Source organism: Trichomycterus rosablanca, chromosome 2, assembly GCF_030014385.1.
Source record: "Trichomycterus rosablanca isolate fTriRos1 chromosome 2, fTriRos1.hap1, whole genome shotgun sequence".
Lineage (NCBI taxonomy): Eukaryota > Metazoa > Chordata > Actinopteri > Siluriformes > Trichomycteridae > Trichomycterus > Trichomycterus rosablanca.
The window spans coordinates 56,312,697-56,332,103 of NC_085989.1; the positions used below are offsets into that span (position 1 = coordinate 56,312,697).

Genomic DNA, 19,407 nt, shown 5'->3' on the forward strand with positions numbered 1-19,407 from the left:
CCAAGAATGCAGTTACTAACTACAGAATAACTAACTACAGACTTTATTAAAGACTAAACCGAATAATAACTCTATTATTATTTATTTCTTTATTTATTGCCAGTTATAAATTTTAGATCATTTAATTCTGTGTTTGTATGATTTGTGTAAATCCTATTTATTTCAAGTTTCCTCCAGACCACCCACGAAGGATGGGCCCTGCTGAGTCTGGTTCCTCTCAAGGTTTCTTCCTGTAATTTTCAGGGAGTTTTTCCTTGCCACAGTCGCCCTCGGCTTGCTCAACAGGGGTTTTTGTATCTGTTGGTCCTGGATTTTGTAAAGTTGCTTTGAGACAATGTCTATTGTAAAAAGCGCTATATAAATAAAGTTGACTTGACTTAAATGTAACAAAAATAATAATTAACATCCCAAGTACATAATTAATCTAGGGTACATAACCTTATCTTCCTTTAGGGAATGAAAATTTACCAAATTCATATAAACAGTTATCGCTCGTCATTAATAATATGATGCACAACACAGGTTGCATATGAACATGTTTAAGTCTTTATTGAAAGAGAAACAGTTAAGCATAATAAACACAGTCATGTTGAACAGTAAAATAAACATAATAACCCTGAACACAACTACTTTACTACAACTAGAATGCAGTAACTAGCTGCTCATTACAAGACATTATTAATTAAGCATGTTAATAATAAGAGATGAAAGCTGAAGCTAAAGAAATTAATCAGTTACTACATGCAGGCAGACTATCGGTGGACCATCAGCATTATACTGCGTTTTAGTTATGATGTAGATGTCACGAGGGGGTCGGATCTTGCTGCTTTCATGGTGCTGATGTGTCTGATGTGTGATATCTGAACTTTCAGCTTCACTATCAATTAAACCTTAATCAAATAACCTTAAAAGAACGTCCCATCCCTATGATGTGCACTTATACTTTTCTAGAATTTACTTTAGTGTATCTTGCGTTTAAGGAAGAGTCTGGATGGTAAATCAATTCAGTGTCATTCCCTCTGGAACCTATTCACCTGTAAAAAAAACCAAAAAAAACAATGAGAAAACGGGGTAAAAACGTGGCTCAGATTCAATATGCTCCAAAAATTTATGACTGTTTAACTTATAACCTCATCACAACTTCAAATCCCTGCACAGCCAAAAGTGTTCCGAGGACCTTCTGGCTCCAACAAGAGATGAATTGGAGGCTCTAAATTGCCCCTGAATGTAAGTTAGTAAACAGGTCAGTGAATTTGGCCCTGTGCTGGATTGGCTTGTTCTCCGGGCTATTTTCCTGCCTTGTGGCCAAGCTTTAGGGTAATTCTGAACCCATTAAGACCCTGAGTAGGACAAGGATATGTAGTAAAATGTAATTTAATTCAGAAGTGTATTTTAAGACAATCATATGTCTTTTACGCTTTCACGGGCCACAAATTACGTGGCGGGCCGGATTGGGTGTTTGACACGTGTGATCTAAAGAATATTTAAACAATGTCTAAAACCAGTTTGTTAAATACACATTGTCTTTTTCACCTTTTTACCACTTTTTTTGTATCTATTGGTCATGGATTTTGTAAAGTTGCTTTGTGACAATGTCTATTGTAAAAAGCGCTATATAAATAAAGTTGACTTGACTTGACTTGACTTGAAAAGTCATTTTGGCACTGAGGAGACCGAGTGATTTAGTGTTTCAGCTTTTATTTTGTCTCGTTCTTCCTGCAAACACGTCTTAAGATTTTTTTTAAAGCATTTTTTATTATATATTGCCCCTGTCCCAACTTTTTTTGGAATGTGTTGTCGGCCTGAAATGCAGGAATGGATGTTTATTAATAAATGAAATGAAGTTGAGCAGATAAAAGATGAAACATCTCGGGTTCATCCTGTCTGACATCAAATAAAAGTCAAAGTCAATATAAGAAACTCTGTGTTTTTATTATTTTATTTGCATTTTCCATACAGGGCGGCACTGAGGCTAAGTGGGTAGCACTGTTGACTCAGCAAGCAAGAAGGTCCTGGGTTCGATCCCCAGGTTGGGCAGTCTGGGTCCTTTCTGTGTGGAGTTTGCATGTTCTCCCTGTGTCTGCGTGAGTTTCCTCCGGGAGCTCCGGTTTCCTCCCACAGTCCAAAGACGTGCAAGTGAGGTGAATTGGAGACACTAAATTGTCCACGAGTGTGTTTGATATAAACTTGTGAACTGATGAATTTTGTGTAATGAGTAACTACCGTTCCTGTCATGAATGTGTTTACCCGCCGCGGTTAAGGATTAAAGTCGAGACTGCAGTGCCAACGATGCTGCTCCTGCCGGATGTGACGGGTCGGGAGTAACTGCACCAAGAATGCAGTTACTAACTACAGAAGAACTAACTACAGACTTTATTAAAGACTAAACCGAATAATATCTCTATTATTATTTATTTCTTTATTTATTACCAGTTATAACTTTTAGATCATTTAATTCTGTGTTTGTATGATTTGTGTAAATCCTATTTATTTAAAGTTTCCTCCAGACCACCCAAGAAGGATGGGCCCTGCTGAGTCTGGTTCCTCTCAAGGTTTTCTTCCATCTAAAGGTTGTGCAACTAGATTTAAGGGAAGGGCACCTTTAATTCTGTCCATGTCATATACAGTGTATCACAAAAGTGAGTACACCCCTCACATTTCTGCAGATATTTAAGTATATCTTTTTATGGGACAACACTGACAAAATGACACTTTGACACAATGAAAAGTAGTCTGTGTGCAGCTTATATAACAGTGTAAATTTATTCTTCCCTCAAAATAACTCAATATACAGCCATTAATGTCTAAACCACCGGCAACAAAAGTGAGTACACCCCTAAGAGACTACGCCCCTAAATGTCCAAATTGAGCACTGCTTGTCATTTTCCCTCCAAAATGTCATGTGATTTGTAAGTGTTACTAGGTCTCAGGTGTGCATAGGGAGCAGGTGTGTTCAATTTAGTAGTGAGAGCTTCACACTCTCTCATACTGGTCACTGAAAGTTCCAACATGGCACCTCATGGCAAAGAACTCTCTGAGGATCTTAAAAGACGAATTGTTGCGCTACATGAAGATGGCCAAGGCTACAAGAAGATTGCCAACACCCTGAAACTGAGCTGCAGCACAGTGGCCAAGATCATCCAGCGTTTTAAAAGAGCAGGGTCCACTCAGAACAGACCTCGCGTTGGTCGTCCAAAGAAGCTGAGTGCACGTGCTCAGCGTCACATCCAACTGCTGTCTTTGAAAGATAGGCGCAGGAGTGCTGTCAGCATTGCTGCAGAGATTGAAAAGGTGGGGGGTCAGCCTGTCAGTGCTCAGACCATACGCCGCACACTACATCAAATTGGTCTGCATGGCTGTCACCCCAGAAGGAAGCCTCTTCTGAAGTCTCTACACAAGAAAGCCCGCAAACAGTTTGCTGAAGACATGTCAACAAAGGACATGGATTACTGGAACCATGTCCTATGGTCTGATGAGACCAAGATTAATTTGTTTGGTTCAGATGGTCTCAAGCATGTGTGGCGGCAATCAGGTGAGGAGTACAAAGATAAGTGTGTCATGCCTACAGTCAAGCATGGTGGTGGGAATGCCATGGTCTGGGGCTGCATGGGTGCAGCAGGTGTTGGGGAGTTACATTTCATTGAGGGACACATGAACTCCAATATGTACTGTGAAATACTGAAGCAGAGCATGATCCCCTCCTTCCGGAAACTGGGTCGCAGGGCAGTGTTCCAGCATGATAATGACCCCAAACACACCTCTAAGACGACCACTGCTTTATTGAAGAGGCTGAGGGTAAAGGTGATGGACTGGCCAAGCATGTCTCCAGACCTAAACCCAATAGAACATCTTTGGGGCATCCTCAAGCGGAAGGTGGAGGAGCGCAAAGTCTCGAATATCCGCCAGCTCCGTGATGTCGTCATGGAGGAGTGGAAAAGCATTCCAGTGGCAACCTGTGAAGCTCTGGTAAACTCCATGCCCAGGAGAGTTAAGGCAGTTCTGGGAAATAATGGTGGCCACACAAAATATTGACACTTCAGGAACTTTCACTAAGGGGTGTACTCACTTTTGTTGCCGGTGGTTTAGACATTAATGGCTGTATATTGAGTTATTTTGAGGAAAGAATAAATTTACACTGTTATATAAGCTGCACACAGACTACTTTTCATTGTGTCAAAGTGTCATTTTGTCAGTGTTGTCCCATGAAAAGATATACTTAAATATCTGCAGAAATGTGAGGGGTGTACTCACTTTTGTGATACACTGTACAGGGGTACATTAAACTCTACCCTAAACTCAAAATCTTAACTCCCTTCAACACTCTTCGTCAAGAAATGTGTTCCCTTAAACTCAACGTTTTCCTTAAATGACTGCTGCTTTGTTCGGCGCTTGACTTGAGTGGTAAAACCTGATCAGCGTGTTAATCTAAGCTGAATCTGCATCAGTGTGGAATAAGCGTCAGATCCAGTGTTACAGCTCCACATGTATCTGTGTTTATCTGGATTTTCCTCCCTGTTTCACTTTTAAACTTGTGTTACAGCTCGAGCTTCTGAGAAACTGTGAGAATCAGAATCAGCTTCTCCCAGAGTCTAAAACGCTTCTGGTTTAAAATAAAGCTTAACGTTGTTTAATGTAGTAAAAGAAAGAGACAGGAGCACTAAACTTCTCTTCATTGTTACTGCTCATAAGTTCCTTCACTAGTTAAGAAGCGTAAGGAAACAATAAAGAAGTAAAGCTGAAGTGCAGCTTTTATTTGTATTTTTATTGATTTTTAATTGTATTTTTTGTATTGATTTTTAATTTGTATTTGATGTTTTTAATTGTATTTCAGTGTTTTTATATTATTTTTGTGTTATTTTCAGTGCATTATTTTACATTAGTCTAAAATATAAGCAGCTCCGCGAGACCATGGACGCATTAACAGGTTTCCCAAACATCCTCATGGGAAAAAATACCTTGAAACTCAACACCATGTCCAGAACCAGCTGACGTTGAGTTTCAAGGTACAACTGTACTATGTTTCTTTTATTTCTTTTTAAATGTCCACATTTATGGACAGGCTGTTAAAGATTTAATTATACGAAGTACATAACCAAGGGTGCCAATAATGTTCAGCACATCTATCATTTAGGGTTGTTCTAGTTTAATTATTAAGCTTGCTTGTTAGATGTGTTACCTGTATTCTTCCACACGAAAGGCCCCATGGAGATTGACGTGGCGTCGTGGATGTCCAGAGATCTGCCAGCTCTGTGATGATGTGCAGGGTAGCAGTGCTGCAAAAGTCACCCAGGAGAAGACGAAGACGTTGATTTGAGTGTTTTGTGTAAATTGTGTAAATCCCTTTCAAGCCCCCCCAGTGTCTAACACAGAACTGTTCATGAGTGATGGACGTGTGATAAACTCACCGCTGCACAGTTGTCATTCATCACAAGGCAGAGATGAATGCGGCAGTGGATGAAAACCTTGGAGTAGTCTGGTCTGAAGGCAAACATCTTGAAGGAGAAACGGCCGGTCGCCGAAACACCGTTCTCGATGAGTTCCACCGTCTTATCCTCTCTGTTCGGACACCTGAAAATATTTTATACAGTGAATAACCAGAGCATGTCAGTGTTTCTCAAATTCTGCTATACAAGCGGCAGTGGTGGTACGTGGAGTACTAGAAGATTGTAGCCCAGATGACATGAAATTATATATATATATATACTTTCATGTGCATGATCTGTTTCAAAAGGCTGTTCTGTTTTAATCTAAATAAAAATACTGACTGTACTTAACTACAATTACTGGCCTGAACGAAAACTTACTGCTAAAAGCTTTTTACACCAATCAGGCAAAACATTATGACATTTACATTTACGGCATTTAGCAGACAGACGCTTTTTTATCCAAAGCGTATACAGTACTGGTATATTGTCTAAGCAATTGAGGGTTAAGGGCTTGCTTAAGGGCCCAACAGTAGCAGTGGTGGGGCTTGAACCGGTGACCTTTCGATTACTATTCCAGTTCCTTAACCACTAAGCTACAACTGCCCACATGACCATAAGACCACTTTCCTAAAATTGTGTTGGTCCCCCTTTTGCTGCCAAATCAATTCACATGACACCTTTCTATCAGAACCAGCATGAACCTCTTCAGCAGTTTGTGCTACAGTAGCTCATCTGTTGGATCAAACCGCATGGGCCAGCCTTCGCTCCCCACGTGCCCATGATCCTGTCGCCGGTTTACCACTGTTCCTTCTTTGACCACTGCAGACCGGGACACACCCCACAAGAACTGCAGTTTCGGAGATGCTCTGACCCAGTCGTCTAGCCACTCGCTCAGATCCTCATGCTCGTCCATTTTTCCTGCTTCTAACATCAACTTTGTGAATAAAATGTTCACTTGCTGTCTAATATTATGATTACTCCCACTAACAGGTGCCGTGGTGCAGAGATAATTAATGTTATTCACTTCACCTGTCAGTGCTCAGAATGTTATAAATAAAGTGTGATCTTACTTATCACTGATGAGATCCCAGCGGACACCGAAGTTCTCGTCGTTTACCGGAGTGGCCCAACAGGAATCCATCACTGTGGCAATCTGCCTGCTGTCCAATCCCTGAACAAGGACCTCGATGTAGATCCGCTGGTCCACCTCTATGTTCACACTGCCAGTGTACTGGTGAGAGAAGGCGGCATCCTGATAGGAAAGCATCCTGATTTGGTACATGCCCTCTCCGTCTGGAAGATTCTTGCTCACAATGCTGTGGAAACATACAACCACAGAGGAATTAGTAGCTAAAATTCATGTTATATAGCATCAACAACTTTATGCCCTTAATTTATTTATTCATCTTTAATAGACTCCTAATTAGGGGAACTTAAATAACATCTTTATTAAGGTTGTGGTAAGTCTGAAGCTTACTCATACACATTTACGTCAAGCATAAGAATAAACCAAAAGCAGTATACCTGATCATAACACAGGGGTGCCCACACTTTTTTTGCAGTTCTACAATTACTGACTGTAGTCCATCTGTTTCTCTACACGCTTTGTTACCCCCTTTCATGCTGTTCTTCAATAGTCAGAACCTAGGTGGTGGATGATTCTCAGCACTGCAGTGACACTGACATGGTGGTGGTGTGTTAGTGTGTGTTGGTATGAGTGGAGTTTTTAAATACCGTGTCCACTCACTGTCCACTCTATTAGACACTCCTACCTAGTTGGTCCACCTTGTAGATGTAAAGTCAGAGACGATCGCTCATCTATTGATGCTGTTTGAGTCAGTCATCTTCTAGACCTTCATCAGCGGGCACAGGACGCTGCCCACGGGGCGCTGTTGGCTGTATGTTATTGGTTGGTGGACTATTCTCAGTCCAGCAGTAACAGTGAGGTGTTTAAAAACTTGTGGGGGTCCTGACCATTGAAGAACATCATGAAAGGGGGCTAACAAAGCATGTAGAGAAACAGATGGACTACAGTCAGTAATTGTAGAACTACAAAGAGCTTCTGTATGGTACGTGGAGCTGATCAAATGGACAAGGAGGTGGTTTTAATATTATGGCTGATCGGTGTATGTGGCACATTTTCTTATGATTGGATATTTTTCCTCAGCCAGCAAGTTCCAAAATTGTCCAGCAGAGGAGCTTGAGTTCATATGAATGTCCGAGGGTTAAAATTTCTCTGTCAGATTCTTCCACGTATGATTGAAACAACGTCTCTGCAGCGTTCCTGTTCGAATCGAAGCGTTTTGCCTCTCATCTCCACAAACAGTGCAAAAAAAATAGTGCTAACTGGCTACTGATGAATGAAGACTTTCAAGATTAGCGGTGCTTTGGGAGGGATGAAGCGTAGCTATGGTAACAAACCACAGTGGACACATTTTATGTCAATCACGTTGACCTGTTTGAATGAGGCGCAATGTACCAGCGATCGACGTACTGGGCACCCCTGTTTTAAGCAATGGTCCTAAATCAAATAAACAGAAAGCTTGATTAATCCTACACCTCATAATAAAGACTGCATACAGCCTAAGCAGCTAAGTGGCAGCTTGGTGATACCTGGATTCGAACCCTCAACCTTTTATTTAAGAGATCAGGACATTAGACAATGAGCCACACCTTTTCTGCCAAGATCTAACCATGAATGCTAATCGTACCTCTTCAGAGGATTTAGGTCTGTCTCCAGGTTTATTGTCTGGGTTAGCTGATAGATGCAGGAGAAGTTCAGTTCCAGTATTTTGTTTCTGTGAATGATTGCTCCTGCTGAGCAATCTGCTTCCCCTAGAATAGTGTTCTTGTAGATGAAGTGGGTCCCGTTGGCCTGTAGATGTACGACAGATATCATCAGACATCATTTTGACCAGTGAAATTTAAATATGAATTGAATGTGTGGGTCTTTCGTACCGTGAGATTGGTGCCACAGACGTTGTAGTCGTTATCGAAATGGAACACCAGTCTGCCATCTTGTACAATTCCTTTACAGTTGGGGTCGCTCAGGTGAAGGCTGTTGGCTGTAAAACCAGCTTCGAATAGCTGACAGCGGGACAGAGACATGGTGCCGGTACTGCTCTCACATTTCTCAGAAGAGTCTGGAGAGAAACAGACGCCAGTGTCAGAAGTTCTTATCACATAGTGACAGAAAAGAATGCATTAAAATGTCCTCATACCAAAAGACTCTGATGAGTTCAGTCCTTGACTGTTCTCATTACAGAAGCAGCCGTAGATGCCATCTGACTGGCCGCACCATTCGTCCTCAGTGCAGTGCAGCTCCTCGCAAGGATCCACAGTTGCTAAAAAGAGTAGAGAACGAGTAATTATAAAAACTTAATCCAATAAATACATTTAATGATGCTTAATAAATAGAGAGTACTTACAGCAAGATAGCTCAGTGCGCCAGTCTGGGATCTGGAGTTCCATCATGGTGCAAGCGATCTCATAGGCCTCCACTGATAGACAGAGCATGTCTCTGCCTGAATAAGCACACAGGTCATACACACATGAAGAGTAGTAGGTTTCAGGGCTGATGTACTGATGGCACTGCTGGAAGGGTCCACTGGTGTTGGTGATGATGCTACAGAGATTAGAATACTCTTGTCTGAAGGGGCAGTCTTCAGAATCATGGTTCTGGTCATTGGCACCACATCTAGAAAGAACACAGCATGGTCAAAGACAATGTAGAAGAGAAGAAGAACAACTACGCTGCTCTCAAGGTGTTTGTGATTTCTTTATTATAATCACCCCGGCAAGCTTGTGTCTGATCTCCAGCTGTTGCCAAATTCATGATCGTTGGGTGCGAATGCACCATCCGGCATGGTCTTGTCATCTGCAGGATCCTGATTATTGTTGCCACACATTCCACAGACTGATCCACGGTAGCTGGGGCCCAGTTTTACCACGAGTGTCATACTGCCATCGAAGTAGACCATGAGCTCACTCGATGCATTCACCACCACAAAGTTCTGCTCTTGGTAGATCTCTGCAATTTGGCCAAGCTGAGCAGGAAGTGAGTCCGTGTGATTACCATCAACCTGCAAAAGAAACCCCCCAAAAAACTGTAGTAAAAAAACAGGAATCAAATACAAACTTCCTGAATCTTAGATTAGAATATCAGTACCTTCACGTTGCGGTTCAGTCCGATGGTAATCTGTTTCTGCTCTCCTAGATGATTCAGCCACACATCCACTGCAGATACGAAGGACACGACGGTGCTTCCACGGTGCATGTTGGTCGCCACCACACGGAATTGTAGGCCATTTTCAGCCACATACCCACAGGTCTGAGAAATCTCATATGAACACGTGCCCTGGAGAATCAGATTTGAAACACTTCAAGGCAGGTATAGAGGTAAATAATTTAGCTTTATGCTTCACTCTTTATACAGGATCCCTGTCAGAGTTGTGGTGGGCCTGGTTCCTCCTGGAAACACTGGGCACAAGACTGGAGCAGCCCGAACAGGTTAATGTCTGCTGGGCCACCTGGGCCAAAATGTGTCCATGATAAATGTCTCTGTAAGAATTAATTTGGGCCCACTACTCAGGAAAGTGGATAAAAGTGTCAACCCCTTTGGATAAGGGCTTTGGTACTGGCGGGGTATAACTGTGTACACTAGACTATATGTTTCTTACCTGAAAGTGTGCTACAGCTCCATCATAGGTGTAGTAATGGGGATCGCCCGTGACCACACAGGAGGACATTTGGCTAAAGCAACCAAGTCTGCCATTCCGGATCGCACATTCCTGGGTGGGGCTGCAAGAGGTGGAGACGCAGCGCAGGTCATTGGGAGCGAAGCATTCACAATGTAGGGAGCATTCTTGAGTCCAGAACTTCTCACCAATCTGCAAGGCCAAATCATAATGGGTTACTGACAGTACGTCATTCATAGTAATATTCCGATGCTGCTGCAAAATCACAGGGACCCGTAACTGTTTAGTCAAGGAACCATGTTGGTGTGCTGGTGTCTTCAGACATCACAAGTCACATCATAGAAACAGTCATGCCAGTAACCTCATCTTCCCCCCAACTGTTGCAGCAGTCTCAAGAGCAGTTTGCTCTTGACCAATCTTTTGATCCTCCTCTTTAATCATAGCTTTCCAACTCACAAAGGAGGCAAATCTTCTGAACCTGGTCTTCAGTCGTCCATCCTCTGCTCTTGACCTCACTGTCACCCCACTTCACCTCTCTGACCATCACTTTGTGTCCTTCTCTCCATATCTCCCAACGCTTTCTACTTCCAACCCCACTTACACTCTTCCAACTTCCACAAATTTTCACACTGTCTTAACTGGGGTTCCTCAGGGCTCTGTACCTGGCCCACTTCTATTCTCTATCTTGTGGGATAAATTTTAATACATTTTAAGTAAGTTAGAAGTTTTAATACATTGATACATTTCTCTATATTCTTCAACATTTTGGTGCAAGTCGTCCGAGGTCAAAAAGTCAATTGTTCTGCATGTCTGTAAGTTCTGTTATTTTTGGAGACTAGCTCTGCTGATGAGACAAGTTCTGCTTTTGAAACTAGACAGTAGTTCCTGTTTTTCTGATGAAGTAAAGAGTTTTTTCTGTTTCATCTCCTTACACATAATAATTTGAGTTTGCTTTTGAAATCTGCCCAGAGATAAAATGTTCTGGAAATGGCCATATAAGGTAACGACTAAGGCTTCGGCCAACACCCTGAAGTGGGTATAAGTAGTGTGATTTTTCTTTGTCTCATTGCACATTCTCTGATGGAACTTATCTTGAAGCACCCAACTGAATTTGACCTGTGGACTTGGTTTGAAAAAATGTCCTAAATGCATTGAAAACTCACATGAAAATAGAATCCATCATACATGCAACCACACTGCTCCACTGGTACACAGAGGCCTCCACTTCTCACAAAGCCTTCATTACAGAAGCAACCCTCTGTACAGGTCCTGTCACATATCGCATCGACACTGCTGGCACAGGTATGCCCACAGTCTGTACCACACAGTTCATAGTGGCTGTTGTTGTCGAAACAGATTATAGCTATAAAAATTCAAATACACAAGAAAGGTAGAATATATTAGTTTGTACTGTACGCTTTATAGGGGGTACATGTTTGTTTATATGGTTGTAACTGTATTCAGTTTCATTCCAGGTTACTTACGACAGGTAGTGTTCTCCCTCCAGGGCAAAATCATAACGTTGGCAGATTGGCAGGTACTAATGTAGGTTTCAATGGAACGACACAGTACGTCATTACTGAAGTCAGAGATGCAGACATCAAAGACACAATTATCAAAGTCGCCCTGAGGATCCACATAGGCATGACAGAAGCTCAGTGGACCTGCAGAGTCTCTAAGGATCTCACACAAAGACTCTGCCCTAGCTTGGTCTGGACAAGTTGCAGGCTCTCCTCCTCCGTGGTGGCATGTTGTGTCGTTCTCAACATTCCAATCGGCTCCAAACTCTGTAGCTGAGGAAGCCAGCTCTCCAGAGCGAGTAAGTAAATCATCACTTTGATCATTATTGAAGTTACCACACAGACCACATGTAGCTCCACTGTAATTTCCTGGTACAGTGATGGTCGCCGTGTAGGAGCCATCATAACTCACAGTGAGACCAAAGTCAGTTGTAACGTATGTGTACGGTCCACTGGAGTAAACAGACACCCTGCCAAAATCTAGCAAGGCAGGGAGGTTACTGGTGACACCGTCAATCTAGTGAAAAAATAAATATTTTAGCAGCCTTTGTAAATGTTATGTTGTATGTTATGAGTCAATCATGTTTTACTTACGTTAGCTGTCCCGTACGAGTTCTGTGAAAAGAGAACCAGATGGCCTGAAACATTGACAGAAACCTCAGCAGTGACTGACACTGGGTAATCATACCATGGTTGATTTCGTGCGATGACTTTAAAATACGGTAGCCCCTGAGTATCATTACATACACTCGCCAGTGTGTATCTGCATGTGCCTTGGAAGTCGAACCTTAGTCCATCAAAAGAACTGTAATGGGGGTCCCCTGAAGCATAGCATGTGGCATAGGGTCGAGGATGGCAGCCATATTCTCCTTCAACAATGCTGCATGTTTCATACTCATTGCAAGATGATGGGCTACAGCTGACGTAACCTGTGGTACCACTACACTCACAGAAGGACTGGCACTGTTCTCCTGACCAGAAGCGCTCTCCACCTTGCCTGTAGCGACCTTCGTAAAGGCAGCCACAGCCCACTGGAGGAACACACTGGTCTCCACTAAGCAGTAGACCATCATCACACTGGCATCCTTCCTGGCAATGTTGGTTGCACAGAAAAGGGAAAGATAGACTGGGGCAAGCTGCAGGGCAGGATGTACCACATGCCTCATAGTGGCTATTTGCAGGGCAGGAGAATTCTTTAATAGAGGAATAAAAGGTCATTAGTGAACTATCTAAGCCAAAATAAAGTTATGAACAAATGTGTCTGAGCTAAATCTTGTAGTACTCACCACAGTTAGTCATGTTTCTCCATTCTCCTACACTGATACCGCTTTGCTGGCAAAGTACAGCATAACCCCTCAAGGCTTCACACAGGGCCTCTCGAGCTCCCCCTGTCTGTTCCAAATAATGGGTGCACTCGTCAATCCAGTCCTGGGTCTCCAGACTGCTGTGACACTGAGCAAACGGTCCATCGGGTGAAGCCAAGATGCTGCAGTGCTGGTCGAACTGACTGCTATTCTGATAATACCCCTGCTCCCAGTTATCGGACTCCACACAGTGGGCTGAAAGTGACCCATCCCGCCAGCTATCCCCAAACTGTTGTGTATCATTCAGAAATTCTCCAACTGGGCTGTAGAACTCGTCTTCAGGGTTTCCATTGAGATTCCCACAAAGACCACCAAGAATCCCAGTATAGGTGGTGGGTGCAGTGATTCGGATTAGGTGTGGCCAGTCAGCTCTCACGGTCACCCCAAATGATGTTTCAATAATGACGCCCTTCACACTGCTGTGGTAGATGAGGATTTGGCCTGAGCCAACACTGAAAGGTAGTGCAACCTCCTGACCATTAACCTAAAGGTCACAATGAATATTATCAAGATATGGGTTACTTCTCAGTATGCCTAAATAACATATGGTTTCAGTATAATTTCAAAATGGACAAGCCTACCTGTGCCTTTCCTCCTTCTTTCATCTCTACAGAGACCTGAGATCCCTGTGCCTCGAACCTCAGCACCCTAGAAAAGTCCTGAGAGACCGTGGCCACCTTCTGCACTGTCACTACAAAGTGAGGTTGTGATGCTTGTCCCATTACCCTTGAAAGGACGAGTTCACAGGCTCCTGGATAACTGAACATTCGTCCATCAAAGGTGTGATATGTGCCTAGTCCTTCAACCAAACAGGTGGAATAACCGATGGGTCTGCAGCCTCTTACACCATTATGGAGACCACACATTTCCTGTGGACCACACTGGTAGGGTTGGCAGCTCATTACCATGTTGCTGCAAGTGCATTGTCTGCCACAGTCCTCGTCTAAAACCACTGACTGACCATCAGCATAGTAGAGACCTTCAAATGTGCAGCCACAGCTGCTTTGTGGAACACATTCTCCAGCACTGAGAACATATCCTGGATCACAGATGCAGCTCTCCTGATGTTGCAGGGGGCAGTTGAAAGGTGCAGAAGGGTCACTGCAGGTTGCTGGGCAGCTTGTTCCATTGGACTCAAAGTGACTGTTTGCAGGGCATGGGATTTCTGGAGGGTAATGGTAGGAGAATGTATAGTAAGAGTTTTTGCTACAAGAACGTATGGTTATAACAGAAAAGAGAAGCAGGTATGATGCTTACCACAGAAACTTTCTCTCCTCCAGTATACAAGCTGTATGCCATGCTGCTGACATTGGGCTGCATACACACTGAGTGCCTGGCACAAGGTTGGCTGGTGTCTGCCAGTCACACACAGATCATAGACACAGTTCTCCATGAAGATCCCGGGTGACACCACTGAGTGACAGTTGGCAAATGGACCACTAGCATCCCCCAGGATGCCACAATTGTCTGCATTACTATAAAGGTTTCTCTGATCTACGGTACAGACACAATCCAGACCCGAGCACTGTGGAGGCTGACAGGTTTCGTCTGTGTCCCCATTTACCTTCCAGGAGTTTGCAAACTCCACATCTGAGCTCAAGATCTCTCCTGAAGGTGTGCGGAAGTCATCTTCTGAGCGGTAGTTGAAGTTGCCACACAGGCCACATGTGCCATTTTGGTAATCATAAGGCACACTGATGGTCACATAGTAATTGGCGTTATATGTAACAACCAGGCCGAAATCTGTACTGATGACCACAGAGAAACCCGAATGATAGACTTGAATGGCGCCACCGTGGAGGCTGAATGGTGTTGCTGTGAAGGTTCCGTTCACCTGAAAAGATAAACGGATATGAAAAATTACAGATTCATGAATCAAAAGGATACAAAACAGACCATATTCACTAAAGAAGTGAAGGGATACTAACCATGGCCTCATGGGAATGGTCTCGTACCAGTTCCAGTACTTCATTATAGACAAATACTCTGACCAGGCGTGTCCATGACACATGTGTGCTTCCCCAACGTTCGTTCTTTCCTTCAATGCGATAGTATGGCAGTCCAACACCACAAGCCTGAACAGACAGATATTTCAAATAATCTGTTACATTAGTGGGAAATTTTAAATGATAATGAATGTATTTATGATGAAAACACTTTGATTAACTGAACCTCAGAGAGGACATAGGTGCAGGTCCCTTGAAAGTGAATGATTTGACCATCGAAGGTGTAGTAGTGAGGGTCACCAGATACGGTGCAGGTTTGGCGTGGGATATTTTGGCAGCTATACTGTAAAGCATCAGGACGGCAGGCTTGAGAGAAGCTGCACGGCGCTGAGCTGCACTGGAGGCCCGACCGGGTGCAGGTGCATCTTTCCTGGCAGGTGGCATCAGTCCAGAATGAGACGTCCCGGGGCACAGTGTCGTCTGATAAGATAAAGTAGTTCAGTTAGATCTCAGTGTGATACATGCTGATGTTTGATGGCTTCTGGAGTGACATTACTGTTAAATTGGCATCCTCTTGATCCTTGATCCACACGGAAGGCCCATCTGCCCGAGACATTCACATTGCTGCTGTATGTAAAAACAGTGTAGTCATTCTGAAATGAGCCAGGGATTGAGAAGTAGTAGCTGGAGTCATCTGTGGTATAACCAGCCTAGAAATTACCAAAAATAAAGTTATGTTGTATATTTCTCCTTTTCCTAGATTAAATTAAGATAATCTTATGACAATGTTATGTGTACCTGTACACTATGGCCTGTTGGAGCAATCTCACCATAGTTCATTAATATGAAAGATCGAGCACCATTTGAAATCAAAACTGCTTGGACAGACGTTTCCTTAAAAATATCAAGTGACAAAAAGTGTCAGACACTAAATAAAAGACCCACAAGTCTAAAACTTTTGCCGCAAGCTTTAGTTTCCACATTTTTAATAACCAGTTTAAAATCACATTATAGGTTAGAAAAAAAATCTTACAGTTCCAGTGGTTGGGAAGTAAGCTACTTTATTCCATGTTGCAACAAAGACCCAAGTAGCGCTGAAGCTCAGCTCTGGGAAGTACTGATTGATGTCTCGGGTAGCTTGATAGAGAACATCGCCTGAAGTGTACTGCTGATATGAGACAACGCCATTTCCACGATTATCAAGGTCAGTCCAAAATGGAGCAATAAGGTCGAATCCGTCATATCCAGGAAATTGGTATGGAGTATAGCTGGACCATGGATGAGTGAAGGTCAGGTGTCCATTGTTGTTTACCTACAGATGTTAAAAATCCATATTTTATTGTTAAGGAAAGAAAAGCAAAACACAAATGTCCACAAGATATGAAATACCTTCACTCTACAAACATGTGTTCATAATCTGTTTAGAAATACTCACGTATATTTGGTTGTAGGATTTTCCAAAGTAAATGAATTGTTGTTCAAGTGGGATAGTAGACGAACCACCATCATCTACTCGTGGATTTTCTATGTCTCCAAGTCCAAACGGATAGAAATGTGCTAGATCAAAAAAACATAAATGATTATACTGATATATAAAATGTTAATGTGTGGCTGTATATAATCTCAAGTAGAATATGGTAAATCTCCCCCGGTACAATTCTGTAGTTATTATAGGTCCAAATATAATTTTTTGGAGTGAATAAATAAATACAATATAGACAAAGACGCAGAGCTTGGGGGTTCATGACCTTGTTACCTGCTTGCTCTCCCTTTTAGTTATGCTGTAATAATTAGTAGGCGGAGTCTAAAGCTACTCTCTGTAAAACTGACATTTTACTCTTAATGATTTCACATTGTAACTACATCTTCTGTTGTTTTACCCCGAGGTGGTTCTGATGGAAACCTGTTCACCCTCTCGAGGTTAAGCTCTCCCTCTCAGGCATGGTCAATTGAGACAGTTAGACACCCAACCAGGTTAAACTTGAGGGCTAGGACTAGCGCCTTAGACGACTGCACCAGTGGAGCACCCCAGTGCCTATGATGTTTAAATGGCTGTGTTAGATTTGGTGGTGGAAGTGTATTTAGTATTTAGTTATGTTTAATATAATAACATGTGTTGTAGTTCCAGTAGGTTTAGATATGTTGGCACTGTAGTGGTTATGGTTTGTGTTGTAGTAAAAACTGTAGATTCAGCTATTGCAGCAGAGCTAAATGTGACAACTGGTACAGAAAAAAGGAACATAAATTAATAATGCTTAAAATGTAATGCTATTTAAATTATTTATAAATATTCACATTTACAGATGTATTTTGCAAAAGTGTATCTTCCAAATGTCTGATGTCCAAGAGGAAGGTGAACCTAATTTGTTGCTTGATTTTAGAATTTGTTTAATTGTAAGTCTTTAAAGAAAACACAGATTACAGGTGACTGGATTGGAGCATTTGTTGCCACCACTGTGGGTTCTTATGGCAGTGTATCTGAAGAAGAACCAGGAACAGATACTATGACCCTCCCTTTATATGGCTGTATTTAAATCACATTGGGTGTTGGACTTTGGAACCTCCATTCTGTGGTGATTGTCGTTTCTTATCTACTTACAACAGCTTAGAATAGAATAGAATAGAATCTTTATTGTCACTATACACAAGTACAATGAAATTTCGAGTGGCATCTCTCCAATAAAAATAAAAATCTTTGCACTCTTGAAAAGTGAATTAATATTTTTGCTTTAAATATTAAATATTAACTGTGTGTGTGCAAATGCTGCATAGTCCGTGTGTGACCCGTAGTCCTGTGTTTGTGTGTGTGCTCAGTCTTTTTCAGTTCTGTGGTGTGTGATGGAGGCCACAGCTCTAGGAAAAAAGCTGTTCCTTAGTCTATTTGTGCGTGCTTTTATTGTCCTGAATCGTTTGCCTGAGGGTAGTAGCTGGAACAGTGTGTGTCCGGGGTGTGTGGTGTCTTTGATGATGCTGCTAGCCTTCTTCCTGAGTTGGCCAGCATACAACACGTCCAGGTGTAAAAGTTCTGTGCCAGTAATCCGTTGAGCTGTTTTCACTACGAGGTGCAGATCCTTACGCTCGGCGGCAGTGCAGCTTGAATACCACACTGTGAAATTGCTGGTCAGAATACTTTCTATTGTGCTCTTGTAAAAGTTTACTAGTAGTTTCTGACGTAGTTTGGCCTTTTTCAGTTTCCTGAGAAAGAAGAGTCTTTGTTGAGCCTTCTTTATCAGGTGTGAGGTGTTAACGGTCCATGTCAGCTGGTCAGACATGTAGACTCCGAGGAATTTCAGGCTTTCCACCATCTCCACCTCTTCTCCATTGATGTGCAGGGGGAGGTGGTCTATCTCATTTGTCCTTCGAAAGTCAATGACAATCTCCTTTGTCTTAGAGGTGTTAAGAGCTAGGTTGTTTAATCTACACCAATCAGACAAGTAAGCTACCTCCTGCCTGTAGGCCATCTCCTGATTGTTGGAGATCAGTCCGACTATTGTTGCGTCATCTGCAAATGTAATTATTCTGTTGGAATTGTGAATGGGGGTACAGTCCTGTGTAAAAAGTGTGAAAAGCATAGGGCTTAACACACAACCCTGCGGAGTTCCTGTAGTTCCTGGAGTTTACGATGAGGGTGGAGGAGGTGTGGTTGCCAATTTTGACCTTTTGTGGACGTCCAGTGAGAAAATCCATAATCCAGGTACACATTGAGGAAGTCAGGCCCAGGTTCACCAGTTTGCTGACCAATTTATTGGGGATGATAGTGTTAAATGCAGAGCTAAAGTCCACAAATAAAATCCTCACATAACTGTCAGGTTCCTCCAAATGTGTCAGCGCGGCGTGGAGTGCTGTTGTGATGCCGTCCTCTGTGGAGCGATTTGGTCGGTAGGCAAACTGATACATGTCCAGGTCAGGTGGGATGACAACTTATGTGTGAAAGCACCAGCTTCTCAAAGCATTTCATGACTATTGGTGTTAAAGCCACTGGACGATAGTCATTCAGGCATGATGAAGCTGATTTCTTGGGTACAGGAACGATGGTGGACGATTTGAGACACATTGGGACAGCAGCTTGTTGAAGTGAGAAATTGAATATGTTGGTAAACACCTCTGTAAGCTGGTCGGCACATGCTTTCAGCACCCGGCCGGGAACTCCATCTGGACCTGCTGCTTTGCTTGCATTAACTTTCCTCAGGGTGGTTCTCACCTGATGGTGGTTTAGAACCAGTGTTGGTCCTCCAGCAGTTGGGTTGGTGAGTGGCGGGATGGGCAGAGCCACATTCTGAGTGTCAAAGCGGGCAAAGAATTGGTTCAGAGCATCAGGCAGTGTCGGATCATCATTAGGCAGGACATAGGTGATACTATAGTCGGACAGTGCCTTTACACCATTCCACATGCTGTGTGCATTGTTGTTGTTGAAATGGTCCTCAATGCACTGTTTGTATTCTGTTTTACCTCCC

At 42.8% G+C, this 19,407-nt stretch overlaps 1 protein-coding gene across 1 annotated transcript; it reads right to left on the reverse strand.

Annotated features, from left to right (window-relative positions):
- Positions 1-620: 620 nt before the first annotated feature.
- Positions 621-18,414, reverse strand: LOC134302578 (alpha-tectorin-like). The gene is made up of 24 exons (XM_062987724.1): positions 18,126-18,414; positions 16,389-16,510; positions 15,987-16,265; positions 15,752-15,847; positions 15,510-15,663; positions 15,180-15,433; positions 14,936-15,082; positions 14,265-14,841; positions 13,589-14,172; positions 12,930-13,491; positions 12,238-12,836; positions 11,608-12,160; positions 11,287-11,486; positions 10,106-10,315; positions 9,595-9,783; positions 9,219-9,508; positions 8,855-9,123; positions 8,648-8,770; positions 8,385-8,569; positions 8,138-8,301; positions 6,497-6,742; positions 5,406-5,568; positions 5,177-5,273; positions 621-1,034 (listed from the first exon to the last, which is right to left on the reverse strand). The coding sequence occupies exons 1-24, from the start codon at positions 18,412-18,414 to the stop codon at positions 1,027-1,029; spliced, it is 6,360 nt and encodes a 2,119-aa protein (XP_062843794.1). The 3' UTR covers positions 621-1,026.
- Between the last annotated feature and the right edge of the window lie 993 nt (positions 18,415-19,407).